This window comes from Emys orbicularis, chromosome 24, assembly GCF_028017835.1.
Source record: "Emys orbicularis isolate rEmyOrb1 chromosome 24, rEmyOrb1.hap1, whole genome shotgun sequence".
NCBI classification, from domain to species: Eukaryota; Metazoa; Chordata; order Testudines; family Emydidae; genus Emys; species Emys orbicularis.
Window position 1 is genome coordinate 15,966,438 of NC_088706.1, and position 17,674 is coordinate 15,984,111.

General features: G+C 51.8%; 1 protein-coding gene across 2 annotated transcripts; it reads left to right on the top strand.

Annotated features, from left to right (window-relative positions):
* Positions 1–1,210: 1,210 nt before the first annotated feature.
* On the top strand, positions 1,211–17,674 carry PEX11G (peroxisomal biogenesis factor 11 gamma). Of its 2 annotated transcripts, XM_065421977.1 has the most exons (5): positions 1,211–1,312; positions 1,427–1,615; positions 3,248–3,426; positions 6,497–6,547; positions 7,464–8,759. In XM_065421977.1, exons 1-5 carry the CDS (start codon positions 1,241–1,243, stop codon positions 7,687–7,689), a joined length of 717 nt encoding a protein of 238 aa, XP_065278049.1. In that variant the 5' UTR covers positions 1,211–1,240; the 3' UTR covers positions 7,690–8,759. The 2 variants fall into 2 exon arrangements, with proteins under 2 accessions (XP_065278049.1, XP_065278048.1); XM_065421976.1 differs by lacking the exons at positions 3,248–3,426; positions 6,497–6,547; positions 7,464–8,759 and adding exons at positions 14,027–15,833; positions 16,922–17,674.

Here is a 17,674-nt window from a genome sequence, read left to right on the forward strand (position 1 = left end):
CAGCCCAGGGAGCAGAGCTACCATACCCTCATTCACAAACCTGAGGCCTGATTCAGCAAAGCTGCTGAGCAGGAGATACACACAGAACAGATACGGAATGGAACGTGCAATTTGTGAATTAGTATGGTAGTTCTGCTCCCTGGGGAACCAGTAATGCAGGAGAAGGGGATATGAGGTCAGCTTCAGAGTCGAAGCACCACACATCACATTTACACAACCTAGCTGTTTCTCACACACTCTCAAGAAGTTGCTAGTTCATATCACAATCCCAGTGTTCTTCACCCAGGGTTTGGGAACTACCAGATGATGCAACAGACTGGGAAAGGGATATGGAGACTTTCAGGCCCAGGTCAAAAGGGATTACAAATCCTCAGCCACCAGCTCCGCTGCCCACGAAAGGGCACTCCCAGTCAGCTCAGCAGTAACACCCCCAGGAAGCAGCAAAGAGTCCTGTGGCACCTTATAGACTAACAGACGTTTTGGAGCATGAGCTTTCGTGGGTGAATACCCACTTCTTCGGATGCACCCACGAAAGCTCATGCTCCAAAACGTCTGTTAGTCTATAAGGTGCCACAGGACTCTTTGCTGCTTTTACAGATCCAGACTAACACGGCTCCCCCTCTGATACTTGACCCCCAGGAAGGGCATTCCTGGCAAAGCTGGCACTGCTGCAGGCCGTGAAGGACTTCGCTCTCCGGGGCTGTGCTGACCCCTCGGGCTGCAGCGAGCACATCGGCTACCCGCCCATACCGCCTGTCCCCTGGCCGTGAACAAGACCCCTCGCGATGAAAGCTGGCGGGGGAGCGAGCGCCCACGGAAACGGGCCTGGCGGACTGGTATCACCAGGAGGCTGATAACACACAGCACGTGGCGCTCGCCCCAGCGGGGTCTCGAGTGGACCCACCACACGGCCTGGTGGAGCGAGGCGCCACCCGCCTGCTGAGGGGGCGCTGGTGTTGCACGGGGGCCGGGGACGCACAGCCCGCAGGGGGAAGCACAGGCCCTGCCCGCCCAGGCTCCAGCCAGTCCCAGCTGCCTCTGGGCCGCTCAGGGCAGGGGAGCTGCGGCCTAGACAGAGTCCGAGCCCGCCCCGTCGCACACAGGGAAGAGGCATGGTCCCCATGGCGACAGCGATCCCCCAGCAGGCACCGCGCCATCCCGTGTTGCATGCAGGGTGCCCAAACGTCATCACGCTGCTAACGTATGTCCGGATGGCTGCTAGTAACCCGGAAGTGTTGCCATGGCGGCAGCTGCGGACCCGCTCAGCAGCCTGGTCTCGGTGCTGGAGTCGTACCGGGGCCGCGACCGCGTGGTGCGTGACGCGCTCCCCCCCCCCGGCGGCGGCGGGGTGCAGAGGGGCGGCAGGGTTTACGGGAGCGGGGCGGTCGGGTTCCCTGGGGGGCTCTAACCCTCCCCTTCCCCCCAGATCCGGACCCTGTGCTATGGCTGCCAGCTGGCCGGGGGGGTCCTGGCCCGGAAAAGCCCCACGGAGTCAGAGATGGGCAGGAAGCTCCTGGCTGTGTCGGCCCAGCTGAGCCACTGCCGGACGGTGCTGCGCCTCTTTGATGATCTCGCCATGCTCGCCTACAGCCGCCAGTACGGGCTGGGTGCCAAGGTAACCAGCCCCTTCTGCCCCGTTCCCCAGGCATGGGAGGTTGAGCCACTCCCCCCAGGAGGTGCAGGCCTGCCCCCCTTCTCCCCTGGGATCAGGGGTAGACAGGGCACGCAGGGCTGTGGGAGACCAAGGGCCCTGTGGAGCTTGACATCCAGGGGCCTAATCCTGCAAAATGCTGTGCTCTCCCCCTCTGCTGACTGCGAGGAGGAGGCGCATGCAGGTGATGGAGGCCATATCAATACCTAGACATCTGGTCCCCTTGCAGGCTTGGGCCTGCTGTGTAGCATCACCTAAGTTGTAATGACCTCTCCTGGGCCCAGGGGCCTCAGCTACCATGTATTTCTCTGAAGTATTTGTATTATTTATTTGAATTGTGATATCCCCCATTGGGCTCAGGCCCTGTTGCACTGAGTGCTGTACAGACCCCCAGGAAGACATGGGCCCTGCCGCCATTGGCAGCTCACACTCTAAGAAATCTTTACAGTTTTCCACGGCTGTGCTAAGATCCAGTGGAGTTTCAAAGTGAATGTTACAGACAGGATCGTGCTTAGGCTCGCTTTCTCAAGCTTGCAAACTACCCTGTTCATTAAAATGTGTTTTGGACTAAGCACGTTCCAAGAAATGGTATTTATAAACTTCAGTGTTCTTCGTATTTCAAGACAAATACAGGCTTCTCCTGTAACTGCTATAGAAGTGCAAGCAACTGCAGAAGTGTAGGACCCTGGCCTAACTCCCTCAGGGGAGTATTAAAGGGCCACGCACGTCTCTGGTTCCAATCCAGCCTTCACTTCCAAGGCCTATCTCTACCCTTCCCATCATCTTGCAGTAGCAAAAGGTTGACGTCTACTTCCCAGTGGCTTATAATGCCAGCCTTCCTCACCCACTTGTTACATTTTCAAACAACCACCTTCCTGTTTTCTCCCATGTTGCCCCTCACATGGAAGGCACGCTCTGTAAACTTAAAGCTACCTCATTATCCACCTTCAAATCTCTCCTTAAAACTCTTCTCTGGCATGATGCTTACAAAAAACTCGACAGCAGCTAGATCACTGGTGTGCTGAGACCACAGTCTATCATAGTGACCAACTGCATCTCATTATTTCCTTTTACTCCACATCTGTTTCTATCCCTTGTCTCTCTTCATATTCTGAGATTGTAAGCTCCTTGGGGCCAGGACTGTACTTTTGTTCCTAGCACAGTGGGCTCCATAATACAAATAATAAATTGTAACAGAATAGCAGCCTCCAGGGCTCTCACTCCCTCACTTTTCATCGTCATGAAATGTTTATTTTTTAAACAACAACAAAATAGGGTGAGAGCAAAAACCTTGCTGGCCTTTGTAGAAATTCCTGCAGAGATGTCCCTTGCTGGCTCAGCTGAGAGTCCCTGCTTGATGGATATTCATCAGAAACTGTGTGCAAGATCATTGCCGTATGTTGGATATAAAATACAGGATATGTTAGTGATGTGCTTGTTTTCATTCTCCATTCTCAGGAAGAGGTAAGCTTGTTCTCAGGGCTGCAAGGAAGCTGGATTAGCAACGCTGCTGCAAGGTGCAGTGTACAGTCTAACCTGTGGTGTTTATGCGAGAAAGCAGCCGGTATTAAGTTCTTGCCTGTCTCTGTGCTACAGGAAGAAGATACCATTGTCCGCTGGCTCTCTGTCCTCAGTAACCTGGCTGATCAGCTCTACTACCCCTGTGAGCACGTAGCATGGGCTGCTGATGCTGATGTTATTCGCACAAACTCACACAAGTGGTGGACATTAAGCACAGCTTTCTGGGGGCTCTCCCTTGTCCTGGGCATTGTACGGTAATGTTCACTAGATGCAGCTCTTAAAGGGGCATGAGGAGAACACTCTCTCCGCTTCTGGGGCCTGGCAGAAAGGCTTACTGGCCACAGATCTTAGGAGGGGCTCTGACTGCTCCTGGGGGCTGGGCAATGGAACACTGTGGTTTTGGATTATCCACTAACCTTGTTGTTACTCTTCTGAAGTTTTAACTCCTCCTCAGAATCAGAAGCCTTGGCGTCCATCTTCAGAAGCAACAAGGAGTCTGGTGGCACCTTAAGGACTAACAGATTTATTTGGGCATAAGCTTTTTGTTTTTGTAGATACAGACTAACACGGCTACCCCCTGATACTTGACACCATACATCTTCAGAAGGAAGCGGTACTATTTGTAACAGACACCCTGGAAACTAAGGGGATTTTGAGTGAGCCTAAAATATAGTGCTAGAAATCCTCCTAGCCTGTAGGGTATTGGTAAATCCTTAGAGGTGACTATTACTGTATTGCTAAATAATCATGAGACTTTTCTAGTCCAGAGACAGTCTGCTGACACACCCACCAGGACGAAAAAATAAATATCTTCCTCACCAATCAATGTATTCCTTGTTGTAAGGGAAAAGGCAAATAAAAAATTGCCAGGCTGAGCTAAAGCTCTGCCGCAAACGTATGTGGGGAAGGATATGGGACTGATGCCCTTTTTTTTGGCTGCCTTATGAGTGAAGGCCTGGAAGATTTTAAGTTTTCTTCATCTTCTATTTTACACTAGAGATTCAGTGCTTGTATATGTTTCGAGGAAGACTGAGCTGGCACATCTGCTGTTTCTAAAGCAAAAACAACCAGAATTGCCCCATCTCCTCTTCTGACAATAAAAACCCTTTCAGATGGTTTTCTTTTTTTCTGACACCTAAAGGACACACATCCTTCCAGCCACACCCAGTTTGTAGGTCACCTTTATGTGAGCTGTTTCCTAGTTACGTTGTTTATCCCATCTAATGAAATAGCAAATGGGGAAAACAGTTCAGTTTCCGACACAAGCAAATGAGGCCAAGTAGGAAAACATGGGAATCCTGAAAGAGCCCTCCCTTCCGTTAGCCAGATGTTTAGCTGGTTAATAAGATTCAATTGTAAACCGAATTGGACTCTTACTGTAAAATTATCTCAAGACAGTTTTGCCCCATTTCCTTTTTTCTTGCTGCAGTAAGTGAATCCTCTAGTTTCCACATTGAGTTAACTTTCTGCTGTTACCACTTAAGAAAGTGTTCTTGGAGTAATTGTGGATAGTTCTCTGAAAACATCTGCTTTAATGTGTGACAGCAGTCAAAAAAGCTAACAATGTTAGGAACCATTAGGAAAGGGATAGATTATAAGACAGAAAATATCATAATGCCACTTAATAAATCCATAGTACGGCTGAACCTTGAATACTGTATGCAGATCTGGTCACCCCATCTCCAAAAACATACATTAAAATTAGAAAAAGTTCAGGGATGGGCAACAGAAATGATTAGGGGTATGGAACAACTTCCACATGAAAAGAGATTAAAAATACTGGGACTGTTCAGCTTGAAAAAGAGACAACAAAGGAGGATATGATAGAGGTCTATAAAATCATGAGTGGTGTAGAAAAAGTGAATAAGGAAGTGTTATTTACTGCTACACGAAACAGGGTCATCCCCAGTGAAATGTATCAGAGGGGTAGCCTTGTTAGTCTGGCATCTGACAAAGTGGGTATTCACCCATGAAAGCTTATGCTCCAATACGTCCGTTAGGTGCCACAGGACGCTTTGTCGCCTCAGTGAAATGAATAAGCTGCTGGTTTAAAACAAACAGCCTGAAGTACTTCTTCCCACAATGCCATATAGATGCTAGGGTTGCCAAATTTGGTTGGACAGATTCCTGGAGGTTTCATCACATGACAAATCTTTAATTAAAGATTAATCTTTAATTCCTGGAGACTCCCGGACAATCCTGGAGGGCTGGCAAGCCTACACAACGCACAGTCAACCTGTGGAATGTGTTGCCAGGGGATGTTGTGAAGGCCAAAAGTATAACTACGTTCAAAAAAGAAGTAGATAAAATCATGGAGTATGGTTCATCGGTGGCTATTAGCCAAGATGGTCAGGGATGCAACCCCATGCTCTGAATGTCCCTAAACCTCTGACTGCTAGAAGCTGGGAGTGGCTGACAGGGATGGATCACTTGATAAATTGCCTTTTTCCATTCACGCCTGGAGCATCCAGCACCAGCCACTGGCAAGCAACAGAATACTGAGCAAGACGGCCCATTGATCTGACATAATATGGTCGTAATTATGTCCTTGTGCATTAGTAAAATCAAACTTTCCACATTATTCTCCTTCCCACATGGAGAAGGAAGAATTCTCCGAGTTATAGTGAGGGGCTGAAACCCTACTACTTACCCATCAGTAAACCCTGATCTAAGAGCTACATTAATCCATACAATTTTAAAAGGGCATTTTATTCCAGCTAGATTGAGTAGCTTGAACATTACTCCAGCTGCTTGCTCCATGTAGAAGCCCTGGTGGCAGATTCAGATAAACTTCCTCTGCAAAATTAGCTGTAAGCAACTTTACAGCTATGAAGGACATCAGAATCTTCTCTCCCTGGTAGGGCCCCAGCAGTTGCTTTTGCTGCATGATCGATGTTATTTAAAAAAAATCTTCACTAAGGACAGTTTATTGTCCCTGGCCCTTTTATTCCATATTCCTTACATTATTTAGAAGCCCAAAGTTCAGGTAAATCTAGAAAAATTTGTACCAAGCTTAGAATTTGGTTTTGATCAGACTGGCAAGAAAGAATTTGAGCTCTCGAGAGGGAGAGTACCATGCTGCTTCTGATCTAGGCCGAGGCTAACCCCCTGTAGCTTATCATGGTTGTAGAACAATGCTTTTCCATCCCTGTAGGCAATACAACCTGTTCTAACAAGGATGCCTCTACCCATGGCAAAGACTAGTGCTAGCATTTGGTGGTTCTTATTAAGATGGACCCTTAGCATTCAAGGGGTGATGGTGTCAGAGTCTCTCTTGGTCACAGACAGCTTGGACTCTTACCGTCATCTCTCTCTTGTTTTCAGGTCTCTCAGAATTCTGTTTCAGCTAAGAAGGAAGCTGAGAAATTGCACTGGGTATGCATTCTGTCCTATGTAATATAGTCGTTTTAACACATACTCCTTATCGCCTGAAGTAGCTCACCCAAGGTGACACTAATTATTACTTATCAATCTCAAATGAGGAAGCCTATACTCAGAAACTTGGTTACTGATAATTGATCAGTTAACATTTCCTGAGAAGATGCTTCTCAGCCTCTGTGTCTACTTTATAATTATGCATAATACACATTAGTGTTTCCTAAATCCTTCTGCTATTATCTGGTCTCACTGGCTTCCCAAATGTAAATGTGGATCAGGAGAAGGGACACAGCTATTGCTGTAGATCCCAAATGAGCTGGAATTAATCCCCTTGCGATATATCTGATACTCTGTTAAGTAATGCTGTGCCTTTGAGGCTAGTAAGATATAGGACCAAAAGCGGGTGTCCTTGCAATGAACGAGAGGATGCTCATCTTCCAGATGCTAGTGGGTCTCATGGGGACCATATCTTCCCTGACGGGTGTCTACCAAACATCTGTAGGGGCAGGTTCTGGGGCTGTGTGAATCATGGGGTCAGCTTCAAGAGGCTGAGGTTAGGGAGAGGTAATGGACATCATTGTGATTCAGTGATACAGGACAGGAGAATACTACTCCAAGTAGATGTCGAATTTTCAGAGAAAAGAACAAGCCATTTGAACTGTTTTTCAGCAGAGAACTTCTAGGATTTGTTGCAATAATTTTGAGTCTATCAGGCAGATGGTGCAAGGAATAGCCAATGATAGATTTACAGATGTAAACATATCCTCCTGTCTATGCTTGAATCATTTGTTCTGATACTTTTCCTCTCTGAAAGTCACTGCACACATCATGGGGATTTCAGCCATGTGACTCTGCCAGAGTCCCTAGTGGCAGACTGGAGGATGGATATATTTCTGCCTTTTTCTCCCCACAGTGAATCCTTGGAGCAGAGTCAAAAGGAAACAGACGCCCAAGTGAAATCTGAAGTTTTGAGCATCCTCAGCAGTATGGCAGATCTCTCCAATGCTGTCCACTGGCTGCCTCCAGGATTTCTTTGGGCTGGACAGTTTCCTCCATGGCTAGTGGGTCTCATGGGGACCATATCTTCCCTGATTGGTGTTTACCAAACATCTGTAGGGGCAGGTTCTGGGGCTGTGTGAACCATGGGGTAAGCTTCAGGAGGCTAAGTTTTTTGTGGGTAAAGTATGAATGCTTCCCGTTATGGATCAGTGCAGCATGTCATTAGAATTTGATCAGAAGGTCTCTGTAATGTGATTAGTTAGGGTTAACGTGTTGATAGCTCTTCCTCATCAGGGCAGGAATCTTTTAACTGCATCCTCTGTATAGGGAGAAATCTCAGCTCTGATCGATATGCTCTGTGGTATGAGGGCAAATGAAATGATGATTACCATTAGGAGAGACTGACTCTGAGGTTTTCCAAAAGATAGGAAAAATTACATCAGGGACAGCAAGTGACTTCTCTCATTTTGTCCCCACATCCCCAAAAGGTGGGGATGTCACCTCCCCTGTTGTCTTGAACATGAGACAAGTCTGGAAACTCATTGTGGGGTGGGAAAATGGACACAATTATGACTTGTGAAACTCAGAGGAGAGAACTCCACCAGCTCACCCTCTTGCTCTGATCTAAGCATTCTTGAGAGATGCCAGGAGCTGTAAAGGAGCATGCCAAGTATCTGTCAGTTTCCAAATTGCCTTGGCCAGTGCAGCCAGGGACATCTGATCTGAAGTGGGTTTTGCTTGCTTGTCTTCAGTCTATGGAGGTGTTGTTTCTCCTGTAAAATATCCTGGTCCTAGGCCCCCAGGTCAGAGCTGCTAGCTACAAAACAGAAGCAGATGTTTAAAGGGTCTGTTTTCATGGCAGTCTCTATTGCTCAGGCCACATGTGATATGGTGAAGTGCTAGTTATCAGTATCCTAGGTAGCCCCTTATGCTAGAAATGGAAACCTTTTGCCTGTAGTGGTCAAGTCCAGTGTACCTTCAGATGCTGTCACATGGAACATCAGCCGCAGTGTGGAGTTCTCCAGTGGGTGCTCTTCTGTCAGACTCCACCCCAACCAACAGACTTTCTTTTAAAAAAAAATCAAATACATATTTAGTTTCCTTGTAATGGATCAATTGACTGAATGCTAAGATCAGAGCTTGCACCAAAGCTCATCTTTACAATTACTTCTCTGGCAGTGCCAGTAATAAAGGAAGTGAACACTACAAAGCGTAGCCTGAGGATTTGATCATTACTGTTCAGAGCTAGAGAGAAACTCTTCTTATCTGGCTTTTGCTGGTTCCAAGCTGCTCTGAAACAGCAGACTATATTATGGCTGAAGCTGTACTGTGTTAGCTAAACCTGCCCAAGGACAGGTGCAGACTGTCCCTTATCTAACCTTCCATCACAGAGGATTTTTCCATGGCCTCCATGCTGATGTCTTGGAGATATATTGTTTGGGCTGTGCTGCTCATCTGCTTGTTCCGAGGGGTGCTTAATCTCCCATGTAGCACATTGACATACAGTACCAATAAAGCACACATGAAATGTATTAAGAACTGGCTGACAGATCTCAGAGTAGTTGTCAGTGGGGAATCATCATCAAATGGGGCTGTTTTTAGTGGGAAACAGCAGGGATTGGTGCTAAGCCTAAAGCCATTCAACACTTGTTATAGTTACTTCCAGATGAAGATGAATCACTGCTGACTAAATTTGCAGATGACCCAAAGATTGGCGGACTGATCAATAATGATGAGAACAGGGCAGTCACATGGAGTGATCTGGATCGCTTGGTAAATTGGGCCTAGCCACGCAAAATGCATTTTAATATAACCCAATGCAACGTTCTACATCTCCAAAAGAGGAAGGCAGGCCATACTCGCAGAATGGACTGCATTCTGGAAAGCAGTGACTCTGAAAAGGATTTAGGGGTCATAGTGGGCAAGCAACTGAATCTGAGCTCCCAGGCCAAAGCTGTGGCAAAATGGGCTAATGCAATCCTTGGATGTGTAAACCAGGGAGTAGCGAGTAGGAGTGGGGGAGGTGATTTTACCTCCGTATACAGCATTGGTGAGACCAATACTAGTCCACTTCTAGTGTCCATATTTTAAAATGAAGAACTAGAGAGGGTGCAGAAAAGAGCCACAAAATTGATGTGGGTGCTGGAGAAAATTATAAAGACTTAAAGAATTCAATTTGTTTAGCTTATCAAAAAGAAGATTGAGAGGTGACTTGATTACAGTGTCTAAGTACTTCACCGGGACTAAAGTGTCTCTAGTGGAGAAAGTCAGACCATGAACCATGGTTGGAAGCTGAGGCCAGACAAATTAAAATTAGAATAAGGAACAAATTTTTAACAGTGAGCATGATTAACCGTTGGAACAAGTTATCGAGGGCAGTGGTGGGTTCTCCATCTCTAGCTGTCTTCAGGTCAACACTGGCTGCCTTTCTGAAAGTTATGATTTAGCCAAACAAGTTATGAGGCTCAGTACAAGGTGAAATTTATAACCAGGTGAAATTTAATGGCCTGTGATATCCAGGAGAGAAGACTAGGTGAGCTATCTAATGGTTCTTTCTTGATTTAAACTCTATGAACATGCAGATGCCACTATCACATACCAGCCTTCCAGGAATTTCGCCTCTGGGTTCACCTTATTTTCTGCATGATTGCTTGCCTGACTCATCCTGCTGCCATGTGGTGATTGGCATGGAGGCAGCATGTTGCTGGACTTGGCTAAGCACTTGCTGTCACTGACTGACAGGAAACAAAGCATCTGGACTGCAGAGCATCAGCAAGAGAAGCACAAGAGCCGTGTCTGGACGAGGCTTCTCTTTCTTCCCCGCCTGCATCACTAGTCTCGGACCTTCCAGTGCACTCCAGCTGGATGGGTGACCTGAGTCACCCTACAACTGGGCCAGTGTTGTTCCCTTGAAGTGGGTGGGTAGGTGGCCCCCTGTACTTGGCTGCTTAAACACATCAGCGCTTTACTGCTACTATCAGAATGGCCACTTTTCACCACAGTATCTCATGAGAGTGTTTTACAGCTGCTTCCTTGTACACATGCTTGTTGTGTCCAGCAGTGGGCAGCAGCACTCAGCCAAGGAGAAAGAGGTGCATTAGCTTAATGCAGATTAAGCATGGTTTAAATCAGTTTGGGTGTCTGTAGCTGGAGTCCTAATACGGACCAGTTCTGAAACGGTAAAGGCTACTCTCTGAATTAGTTCTGGCCCCAGCTATGACCCCTTTCTAGGATGGTTAGAATTTACCATAGAGTAATGCTTCCTTTAACTATTGATCACTTACTGGTTAGGCAGCTGTTGCTTGCTGCAGAGATTGTCCAGCCCTGCACTTGCTCCAGCTCACCTGCTCTTATTTGCACACCAAATGCCCCAGCAAGTGATTTGAAGGCAGAGTCACTGACTGGTGAAGGTCTCTCTCTCCATCGTAGAACGAGCCTGAGAAACAGTAATACATTTTCCCCTTCTGCAACTGCCACTAGGCCTTTGTGCCCATTCAGTCCCTGTTCTACCACATTACAGGAAAGCGTGTTTGCTGCGCAATGGGGGTTTTAACTGATTAGTTGGCCATGGACGTGCTGTGTCAGTGATCTATGAGCAGGAAGGGCTCCGATCAGCCACTCTGAGCTTTGTATTGTGTGACTGATAGCGATGGCTCAGACCCATGGTTCCTGTTTTATGGCCCTTTATCAGTGAGACCCAGTGAACAGCTCTGCTCACTGAGGGCCAGCTCTGTCAATAACACTCCCCACATAGGAAACGTAACAATATCCTGCTCTGACACTGCAAGTGGAGAGGTTCAGAGGCCATGCAGCTTTCAGATACGGTCTTCAAGGCCAGGGTTCATGAGTCCTTATGTGGCAAATGACCTTCCCCTTCTCTGTTAGTACTGTGGAGACGCAGTGCTTTCCAACTGTGGAACTCAAAGCACTTCCCAAAGGTGAGGGGAGTGTAATGAACACCCCCGCCCACCTCTTTCCAGCTGGGGAGCCAGGTATGTATTCTTTCCTGGGGATGTAAGGCGTGTTGCACTTCAAAACAGGCTGGGGGTGGTGCAGTTTCACATCAGTGCTGCCAGTTCTGAATGTGCCCATTACAGTGGCTGGGATGCTTCAGTAGAAGCAAAGCACCCTAATCAGGCCTGCTGGCAGACTCCGCTCTTAGGGTACAGCTACAAGGCAAAGGGGAAAAAAAGGCTGGCAGCAGCACATCTCAGCGCCTGGGTCTATGGACGTGGGCTCAGGCTATGGCAGTAAAAGAGCCATGGAGCCACTGTGGCTTAGGCTACCTCGCCAGCGCTCAAGCACCCACCAGCGCCGCCTTCCCTGGGCTTCAGAGCCAAAGCTCCAGCCCCCTACATGGCTATATTTAGCGGCATAGCAGGCGCCTCTGGCTATAGACCAGGGTGTTGAGACCTGTTACTGTGGGTCTGGGTTTTTTTGCAGTAGATGTCGCTGAGGCAGAGCTGTTAGTGTGTGGTTTGAAAGGGCTCCAGCCGCTTGGCCACATTGTTACTTAAAAGTTTGCTGCTGGGGGGATGGGCAGTGCCCACTCCGGGAACAAAGCTGAGGCACCCAGTGGAAAGGGCAGATGCCTAAGACACCTGCAGCTGCCATCAGCACTTGCGACCACCCTTCCTCTCAGTTGCGAGGCCTTGGGCCGGCACAGAGGCAGCCCTCCTGGGGCCCTTGGGGAGGGGAGGGGAGGGGTGAGCTGGTCTGCGGCTTGGGCGCGCAGACAACATGGTGGATGCAACCGCATGCCTGGGCCAGGTTGGTTTTTAGCAAGTCACCGTAGCCACACCTGTCACAGCGCCTCGCCCTCAGCCGAGCGTGTAAAAACGCCTGGGCAATGAGTCACGCCCGGAAACCAGCCTGAGCCTCGGCGCTTTGCGCGCATCTCCTCCCCGGCCTGGTGCCTGGCACTCCAGGGCAGCCCCGGCTGGGTGACAGGGTGAACAGATGTCCGGATGTTATAAGGACAGTCCTGATTTTTGAGTCTTTTTCTTATATAGGCTCCTATTACCCCCCACCCTTGCTGTCTGGTCACCCTGTTGGGTGCGCTGGGGCCAGCAGCCGGAGTCAGCGCCCAGGCAGGGGGCACAGGGCTAGAGCAGGACTCCTGGGTTCCAGCCCGGACGCCTGGGTTCTTTGCGCGTCCCGGAGCCAGCTGCGCCCCGCCCCCTCCAGCCGTGGGAGCGCGCATGCCCCAGGGCGAGGCCAAGCAGGGTGTCGGGCGCTGATTGGCTCAGGGCACTGCATATTAATGAGGGGGCGGAGCCGGCGACTCGGGAAGGACACGAGGCGGGCGGCGGCCCAGAGCTGCGGAGCGCGGGGCCCGGCGAGCGCGACCCGGCCGGCGGTGAGTGTGGGGGGGGGACTGGCCCTGGCCGGGTCACGTGACTCCCGGGTCAGGGACCCAGGCTGGGGCTTGCCGGTTCCGGGCCGCAGCGGAGCGGTCACCCCCTGGGGCTGGGGGCTTGGGCCCGGGGGGGCCGGGCAGGTGCGACCTCCTGCTAGGGCAAAACCACCCCCAGCGCCCCCCCCGGCCCGAGCCCCCCCCCCCGAGTTCCCCCCGTCTCTGCTTCGCCCCCGCTGCGGCCCGGGCCCCTCCGCCGTCCCCGGGGCCGGTGCTGGGCTCCCCGGGCCGGGCCCGGCCCTGCCGCGCTGCAGCTCCGTGCAAAGTGCATCGTGAGGCCCGGCCCGGCCCGGCCCTGCCCTGGCCGCGAGCCGCTCCCCGGCCGGGCCGGGCTGGGGCCGGGCGCAGGTCGGCGCGGGAAGGGTCAAACGCCGCTCCGCGGCACTGACAGCGGGGCGCTCCCGGGCGGCTTCGGTTAATTGCTGCTGCGGCCCCGCGGGCCTGTTTCACACGCGGGCGAACCCGGAGTCCGTGTGTAACGGCCGCCCCGCCCCGCCCCGCCGTCTCCCCGAGCGGCCTGGCGTTCCTGGGGGGCTGGTTCGGGCAGCCCCGTGCCTGGAAGGGGGGAAGGAGGGTGACGGGACAGCCGGCTGCCCCACGGGCCGGGGCGTGGGGAGTGACAGAGGCGCTGCCTGCGTTTGTCTAGGGTTCCTCACACGGCCCTTTTTCTAGGTGCACATTGTGTAGCTGGAACTTGACCAACAGCCTTGGGGCAGTGCAGCCCCTTGGAGAGTTAATGCTGAACCCGGCCCGTGGCCATCTTGCACTTTGGCTGTAATTACAGTTTTCCTAGAACTTTTCCCCCTCTTTGATTCAGTTTCTTCTCATTCTGGGACTTGGGTTACTTCACCGAACCCACCTTCTCAACCCCGCCTGGCGGCTGCTCTCCAGGCGCCATGCTGCTGCACGTGCTCCTCCTGCGTTCTCCTGAGCTGCCAGGGCGGATGTGGAACTTAGTTAGGGGAACGTGAGCCCGTTGGAGAGCCGCCTGGGGGAGGCAGGAGAGAAACAGGTGGGGATTTTGTTTCTGGAGCCCAGGGTCACGGCTGTTTTCCTTTCAGACTAGCGTCGTGACCATGTCCGTCAGCAGTCACGAGAACCGGAAGTCCCGCTCCAGTTCCGGCTCCATGAACATCCAGCTCTTCCACAAGCCGGGCCATGCCGACAGCCTCCTGACCCAGGTCAACCTGCTGCGCAAGCGGCGTCTCTTCACCGACGTGGTGCTGCGGGCGGGGAACCAAGCCTTCCACTGCCACCGGGCCGTGCTGGCCTCCTGCAGCCGGTACTTCGATGCCATGTTCAGCGGGGGGCTGAAGGAAAGCAAAGACGCGGAAGTCAACTTCCACGATTCCCTGCACCCGGAGGTGCTGGAGCTGCTGCTGGACTACATCTACTCGGCCCGGGTGCTGATCAACGAGGAGAATGCGGAGTCCCTGCTGGAGGCTGGGGACATGCTGCAGTTCCAGGACATCCGCGACGCCTCGGCCGACTTTCTGGAGAAAAACCTGCACCCAGCCAACTGCCTGAACATGCTGTTGCTGTCGTACGCCCACTGCTGTGAGAGGCTCCTGGAGCTGTCCTGGAGGATGGCGCTGGCCAACTTTGCGTCTCTCTACCAGACTGATGACTTCCTGCGGCTGCCCAAAGACAAGCTGCTGGAGCTGGTGGAGAGCGAGGAGCTGGAGGTGGAGGACGAGAGCCTGGTGTACGAGGCGGTCATCGGCTGGATCCGGTACGACTTGCCGCAGCGGCACGAGGACTTGCCAGAGCTGTTGCGCTCGGTCCGCCTGGCCCTCCTGCCAGAGTCTTACCTGCGGAACCAGGTGGCCTCCGAGGAGCTGGTGACCAGCCACAAGCTGGGAGGGGAGATCGTGGCCGATGCCGTGCGCTGCAAGATGAAGATCCTTCAGAACGATGGGCTGGTGACGGGTTTCTGTGCCCAGCCCCGGAAGGTCAGCCAGGCCCTGCTGCTGCTCGGGGGCCAGACGTTCGTGTGTGACAAAATCTACGTGGTTGACCGTCAAACCAGCGAGATCATCCCCCGCACTGACATCCCAAGCCCACGCAAGGAGTGCAGCGCCTGTGCCCTCGGCTGCAAAGTGTACGTCACCGGCGGCAAGGGCTCCGAGAACGGCGCCTCCAAAGACGTCTGGGTTTACGACACTCTCCATGATGAGTGGGCGAAAGCTGCGCCCATGCTGGTGGCCCGGTTTGGCCATGGCTCTGCTGAGCTGGACCACTGTCTCTATGTGGTCGGAGGCCACACAGCGGTGAGCGGCTCCTTCCCAGCTTCGCCCTCCGTCTCTCTCAAGCAGGTCGAACACTATGACCCCCAGTCGGACAAGTGGTCCCTGGTGGCCCCTCTCCGGGAGGGCGTGAGCAACGCTGCTGTGGTGGGGGCCAAAATGAAGCTGTTTGTCTTTGGTGGCACCAGCGTGAACCAGGAGAAGTTGCCCAGAGTGCAGTGCTTCGACCCTGGCCAGAACCGCTGGACGGTGCCTGCCAGCTGTCCCCAGCCCTGGCGCTACACGGCTGCTGCCGTAGTGGGCAACCACGTGATTGTGATCGGGGGAGACACGGAGTTCTCTGCCAGCTCCGCGTACCGCTTCCACAGCGACACCTACCAGTGGTCCAAATTCGCGGACGTGACTGCTAAACGCATCAGCTGTCGCGCGGTCACATCTGGGAACAGGCTCTACGTGGTAGGGGGCTATTGCGGGGCCCAACGCTGCAAAACTCTGGACTGCTATGACCCCTCCTCCGACACCTGGAGCAGCGTCACTACCGTGCCCTACTCCCTCATCCCCACCGCCTTCGTCAGCACTTGGAAATACCTGTCTGCCTGAGCCTCGCCCCGGGACTGGAACGGTAAGTCCTTACCCTCCACGCTGAGCCCCTGGGACCTCCCTGCTCCAGCAGGGCACAGAAGCAGACAGGTTAAACCTTCCAGGCTGAGAGATGCTGGCATGGCCTCTCTAGCGAGAGCTGTCAAACCCCAGCTTTCAGACGTGGGAGAGCCCAACCAGTGAAGGAGGAGTCGTCCCTCTAGGCTGTAGGGTATTAGAGAGGAGGGCTGTATACATAACAGGAGGGGGAGAATGCTCCATCTGGCATCTCCGCACTTCCCCAGAGTCCTATCCTATATGAAGCCTTTGGGGAATGCTGTTGGCAGATGGGATTTGATGTTCATGGTATGGGACAGCCCGGCTTGCTGATCACTACGTTATCATGGAGCAGCTCCCAGTCTGTCTGCAACAAACGGCAGGAGCCCAAAGTTCGAGCTCGTTTCCATAAATAACAGACTGGTTTGTTTTAGCGCAGGCTCCTCCGCACGGTGCCAGGGTCAGTCTGCCAGGAACACTCAAATAGCATCACTTGTGGGGATAGGAGAGCTGGTGCCAGAACAAGATTACAGCTGGGATTTAGTCCCAGTATGGCTTGTAATTGCATTTGTAAGACAAGCCCTGTCTACATATAAACACAGGGTCTCTTCCTTCTAATTATCCTCTGGTCCCATTCATGCCACTTACCTCCTGCTGCAGGAGCGATTAATTTTAAAAAAGTTGGAACAGGAATTAACCCTTTCTGGACTCTCTGTCACTAGGCCTTTCATTCTACGTCTTACCCATGATCCTGTGTCCTTGTGTCTGGATGAGTTTGTTAGATACAGCCAAATATTCCCTGTAAAATCCTGCGCCTTAAAGGACATTCCTTTTCGGATGCAGGCAGGCTTGCTGCACAAGGCCAGGTTGAGGGGAGTGGACTCACCTTGCCAAGTGCTTAATTTGTAATGAAAGAGGTGCTGGGCTTTACGCAACGTTATTTTTACATTCATAACTGATGCAGCAAGCCCAGAAGTGCCGGGGCTCAGCCCTGGCACAAATTAAGCACTGACCTTGCCTCAGTTTCTGGTTTCAGTGCTTAGCGTTCTCACGACAGCCCCTTCTGCGTTACAGGTTTCACCAGGAGCAACAAGTTTCCTGTTCCACTTCACCAAGAATCGGCACGCAAGACCTGGGCAGTAGAGCACAACCTATCAAGTCATGGGGGTGCCCCACAATCCAGTCCTCCTTCCCGCTGGACATGGAACCCATCAGCACCAGGCGTGCAGGGCAGGGCAGGACAGTCCCTTTGGGTGTCAATTACTGGTTGCAAAGTCACATCGGTTTCGGAGGGCTTAGAATAGATTCTAAAGGGAGCTTGGTGGGCAAAGCTCCAGCCAGGCTGGCTGCCCGGCTCACCCTTGAGAAGCTGATGGGGAAGGACAGATTTTCCATTCTTGCCCTTACATGCAAGGGATCTCCCAGCAGGAGCTGGGGGGATGTAGTCCTTTTCCTTTACAGACATTGTCACTTTTTTCAGTGCAGGCAGCAGCCTAAGAAGGGAGGATCCCTTTGTGTTTCCCACAGCTGCCCCTGCACTGCCAGTAACGCCTGCTGTCACCAGGATCTGCAGCACTTTGGGAGGCAGGTGACTGTTTCACAGCTGCGAGTGAGCAAAGCAGTATTTCTAATGGAACGGTTGTTCACTGGCAGGGACAGGACAAGATTCCTAGCCAGGAGCAGCTGGCCTCTGGGTTCTGTTGCAGCACCAGTGACAAGTGCATGAAATGTCTTAACACTTTGTCAAGGGCCCGTGAGCTAGTTCTGTACAATGTTTTTTATACAGCAGCCTGGAGCTGCTTCAATAAACCCTAATAAAACCCACCA

Excerpts from the sequence above, each read along its gene's own strand:
- PEX11G (XM_065421976.1), top strand. The coding sequence starts at position 1,241 with ATGGCGGCAGCTGCGGACCCGCTCAGCAGCCTGGTCTCGGTGCTGGAG. Across the intron at positions 1,313-1,426 it reads ACCGGGGCCGCGACCGCGTG|ATCCGGACCCTGTGCTATGG; the intron begins GTGCGTGACGCG and ends CCTTCCCCCCAG. Across the intron at positions 1,616-14,026 it reads AGTACGGGCTGGGTGCCAAG|ACTAGCGTCGTGACCATGTC; the intron begins GTAACCAGCCCC and ends TTTTCCTTTCAG.